Raw genomic sequence first — 4,546 nt, forward strand, 5'->3', positions numbered from 1 at the left:
ATATTATTATTTATATTAAATTTATTTTTTGTTATTTATTAATTTAAAGTAACTATTTTTTAACAAGTGATAGTTAGAGAGTGGTGCTTGGGTTTCGTTCCATATTTTTTATAATATGAAATTTTAAATAAATAGATTGAGTATTTGTTTATTTACATTTCAAAATAATATAATTAAAATTAAATCTAATATTTTAGATAGTTTTATTTATAATTTTAAATATTTACATAGTGGATATAGGCTATAATTTTCACTATATTTATTAAATTTTATTTTAATTTTATTTATATGATTTGTAGTGGAATAATAAAAAATGGAAGCACAAGTTTCTAAAATTAAATAAATAGATGATTGTTATTTAATAACTTTAATATGGTACATAAGTATTGAAAAGATAAATATAAAATAATTATATTAAAAACAATAAATGTTACATATTTTTCCAAACTTAAATTGTTTGTACATTTTTTGTTATTGTACTTGCTATAGACAAATACTATTGCATTTAGTTTTAGCCAATGACATAACATTATTTTTGAATTAAGAATCTTTTTCTAAAATTTAATTATTTAATTATATAGTTTATAAACTATAAAAATTATATGATTGGTTCAATTGGTTCAATTGGTTTTGTCTTATTTTTGGTATGAGAGATTATTAACTAGCCTTAATAATGTTTTTCTTTAAATATAACATTTAAATAAACAATAAATTACTATAACATTATATATTAATTTACATATTTAAAAATATGAAGTATTAACATGTGAATCATTATATCTAATCTTTATATCTTCATTGTATTTCATTAATATACTATAATACTTATATCACCTTTTCAATTTAATTATCTATTATTCAAACAAATTTCATTGCAAAAATAATTAAACTATATATAACATATACAATGAAACATAAAATATTAACTTAATTACATATCTATTCTATTAATTATAATTATATATGTATTTTATTAATTATAACTACATTATAATTATGACTAAGTACATGCCACTAGTGGCACTTGTTTATTTTGCATCTGTAAAGACCTTTACTCTACAAATATATGCAAATGCCTCTATTCTACAAATAATGAAAATGTCTCTATGCTGAAGCTCTGAAATTTGAATTCTATCTGCCCATTTTTCCAATCATATACACAAATGGCTCCTATCGGCTAACCGTTGCATGTACATAGACGTGCAACTGCTAGTATCATTGTTTGGAACTGTGGAAGCATTGTCATCCATCACGTCTCTTAATTTGTGATTTTGATCTTTGTGTCCGCCATTTTCTTCTTCATTATCTTTTCTTTTCTTTTCCTCATTCTGTATAATCACCACTCTTGATTCATCATGTTGATCTTTGTGCCTGTCTCTATCTTTCTCTTCTCTTCTCTCGTTTTCTTTATTTTCTTCACGGTCTGTTTCTTTCATTCTCTCATTTTCTTTCTCCAGCACTCCATCAGAATTCCTCTCCTCGTCATCTCCCTTCCCCGTCTTATAATGCTTCTTACATTCTTCCTCTTCTAAGTCGAGACCTGTAATAATTGACACGGTGAAGGGAACATAGGTAACAGTCAATAATATTTTCAAGGCCAACTATTTTGAACCCTAAGGAAATAGAAAACAAGCACGTTTATTCCTTGGTTAACAGGATAACTGCAGCTAAAACCAGCACAGAGCAGACGTTCAAATAATCAGAACAAAGTGGAGTAAAACCCATTGCAAAAATAAAATAAGAATCTAGTGCTGAAATTAAGGCCATTTCCTTGAGTTCAAACTTTTTAAAAACTTACCATCTTTTTCAGTTGAACTTTGTGAAATCATTTCATTGAGTTCATCCACAACTTCTGGACATCTCCCAAGAATACAAACCGCCTACAGAATTTTGAAATGGTTTGGCGTTAATCTACTTTTCATCTATAACTAAATGCAGTTTATAGAAAAACAAAAACGAAGAGAAACTATACTGTTTAGCATACCAGATGCTGCAAATGTTCTGCATTAATTATTTTGGCATTGTACATATTGATGCATTTCACTATTTCTCTATATGCAACGTTTCCAATATTTGTTTTTACTTTCTCAAAAAAATCCAGTAGCTGTGGATTATTGCCTGCAACAATAATATCTTGCAATTTTGAATAAATAAGAAAAGAGAAATATAAGTACATTTCACATAAATAGATTGGACAATTGCAACCATTACTTACCACTTAAAGTTTTACTGGGTTCTATAGGAACGCCTTCCTGAGAATTTTGGCCAGTAGAGTCCTCAGTCGGACTCATCGGTCTCTGTCTAGCAGAGCTTGATGTCGAATTCCTTCTATTAGAATCCATGGCCATGACATATATTTCACTCTTCATATTTTGTGAAGCGTTGTTATATTCATTGCTGTCTCCTTCTTCGCACTGCTTCTCTTTCTCACCTTTGTTTGAGTGCTCATTCACTACAGCATCAAGTGTTCCTTCAACATCTTTTTCGACAGCAAACTGGGAGCTTTGATGACAGTTGTTATCTAAGGTGAGATATTTTTGTCCCTGCCTCAAAACCAGATAAATGAACAATAAGAAAAGTTGGAAAACTAGAAGAAGTAAAATCCTAAGAAGGGGTATATCACAAATTCTTACACAACTTACACACCTTGCTCGCGTCTTCTTTGTGTGAATCTGTACCAGCTCGAAAGTGGGGAACAAGAAATGAACTTGCGGAGGCTGGTAGAAAATACGCGAATTCATCGATAAGATCTTGATGATCACCGAATAACAATTTCACCTGCCAACGAAGATCAAATTAAATTTTCTGCAAAGAAATCCTAGGTGAAGAAAATTGAAAAGAAGAATCATCAGAAACATGCTCCTTTTTATTATAAGAGAATTATGATACACCTCCTCATAGAGTAGATCTGTAACTTTTACCTCTGTATGTATTCCATTGATCATCTTGTAATTTCCCTTCGTATAAGCATTCATTATATCGAAGAATCCCTTGAGTATATTATCTTCATTTTCGAAGCGTGTCTGCTGTGACAAATCAAAATATCAGGAGTTAGAGAGCAATGAAACGTAAAATATAACATTTGATCCAGCGTTTGAAAACGAATTCATCGTTTCTAGAACAGATCTAAACATTTGAAAACGGTGGTTCAAAGCGCGATTATGAAATTTCTATATCCGAGCAAATCTTAGTTTATTGGTATTTTAATTCACACCGTACAATCATCATCAAAATAAATTATTATATTCCAAATTACCTTGATCTTTAAAATATATCTCATGGCATCGCCAAATTCTACTTTCTTTTCCTTTCGTAGAAATTCTTTGAAGGGAAATAAGATTTCAAAACCTTTTGGAAGGAACTTATTAAAACTCAAAAGAAGTTCATGACTCTTAAACAACTGTTTCAATTTAGTAATAACCGCAATCGTACCACACCTGCAAAATAGCCAAAAATGGTGATTCAAATCCCGTAAATAAATTATCAACTAGAAATTTGGGAGCCCTAAATTATGTATTCATTGTACAAAATAAAGATTTGAAATGATTACATACGTCTTTGACCTAAAATCATTGAGGATTTGAATAAACTCTGCATATTTTGCTCTGTCATTCTTGAAATGCTCTTTTACTGAAATTAGATACGATTGCGCTTCTATTTCTCTCGGCAAAGGAAGATCCTCAGAACCCTCAGCGAGCCTAAAACTGATATTAATGCAGCACAAATGACAACAATAACTCGGAAATCACATTCAAGTTAACAATGGAGTCCCCGTGCTTAGAAAAACTGATAATTTTCCATTTCAGCTTAGTATGAAAAATTCACTTACCGTTTCGATTTCGGATTGCCATATTCTTCATTTTCCACTGCTCTCTTCATTTCTTCGATTATAAAGCAAAATCTTGAACTTTTAATTCGTCCTTCCATTAGATTTCACGATCGAACCCCACAAAATCGATAAAGAACTCGGAAAAAGGGCCGCGAGTGGATTCCACGGAAGATCACATAGATCCAGGAGGGCTTTGGCGAAATCAAATCCAAATTGCAGTTCTATGCGGAGAAATTTTTCTTCTTCTTTTATTTCTATTATACTGCGTATACAAATATCGCAGAGGCGAATAAGTTTGGATTGGGTTTATTTGTACCTTCTCTTCCTCTCACTACATCTCATATTCGTTTCTCCACGTAAGCTAATGACTAATTAACTTTGTTTTTTCGAGAATATTCGCGGGAAAGGCTCAATCGAAGCGTTGCAATTTTGATGGACAAAAATCCTCGACTTATAACCAAGGCAAACGAGACATTCTTGGTCTTCACAGTTCTTTGTCCACTATAATCTTTCTTCCATTAATTTAAAGTTCGGATGTTGCTTCGAAATAAAGAGTCCACTTTAAAAAAATTAAATATGTTGCTTGGAAATAAAGAATCCACTTAAATTTTTTTTTTTATGTTTATATTATAAAAGTTTAAAATTTAGGAGGTTTTTAGTACGAAAGAGGTTGATTTGTCTTATTTTTTCTTGATTGCTAAGGTGTCCAAGTTAAGA

General features: G+C 30.6%; 1 protein-coding gene across 1 annotated transcript; it reads right to left on the reverse strand.

Moving 5' to 3' along the window:
- Window positions 1–942: 942 nt before the first annotated feature.
- LOC149564566 (paired amphipathic helix protein Sin3-like 3) lies at window positions 943–4,114 on the reverse strand. Its single transcript, XM_089816871.1, has 9 exons — window positions 3,830–4,114; window positions 3,555–3,704; window positions 3,257–3,437; window positions 2,922–3,023; window positions 2,647–2,778; window positions 2,216–2,543; window positions 1,985–2,118; window positions 1,799–1,880; window positions 943–1,540 (listed from the first exon to the last, which is right to left on the reverse strand). The coding sequence occupies exons 1-9, from the start codon at window positions 3,925–3,927 to the stop codon at window positions 1,152–1,154; spliced, it is 1,596 nt and encodes a 531-aa protein (XP_089672997.1). The 5' UTR covers window positions 3,928–4,114; the 3' UTR covers window positions 943–1,151.
- Window positions 4,115–4,546: the final 432 nt, after the last annotated feature.

This window comes from Cupressus sempervirens, chromosome 3, assembly GCF_028749045.1.
Source record: "Cupressus sempervirens isolate cs-2001-9-10 chromosome 3, ASM2874904v1, whole genome shotgun sequence".
Taxonomy (NCBI): Eukaryota; Viridiplantae; Streptophyta; class Pinopsida; order Cupressales; family Cupressaceae; genus Cupressus; species Cupressus sempervirens.

Excerpts from the sequence above, each read along its gene's own strand:
- LOC149564566 (XM_089816871.1), bottom strand. The coding sequence starts at position 3,927 with ATGGAAGGACGAATTAAAAGTTCAAGATTTTGCTTTATAATCGAAGAA. Across the intron at positions 2,544-2,646 it reads ACAAAGAAGACGCGAGCAAG|GGACAAAAATATCTCACCTT; the intron begins GTGTGTAAGTTG and ends GTTTTGAGGCAG. Across the intron at positions 1,541-1,798 it reads AAGTTCAACTGAAAAAGATG|GTCTCGACTTAGAAGAGGAA; the intron begins GTAAGTTTTTAA and ends CAATTATTACAG.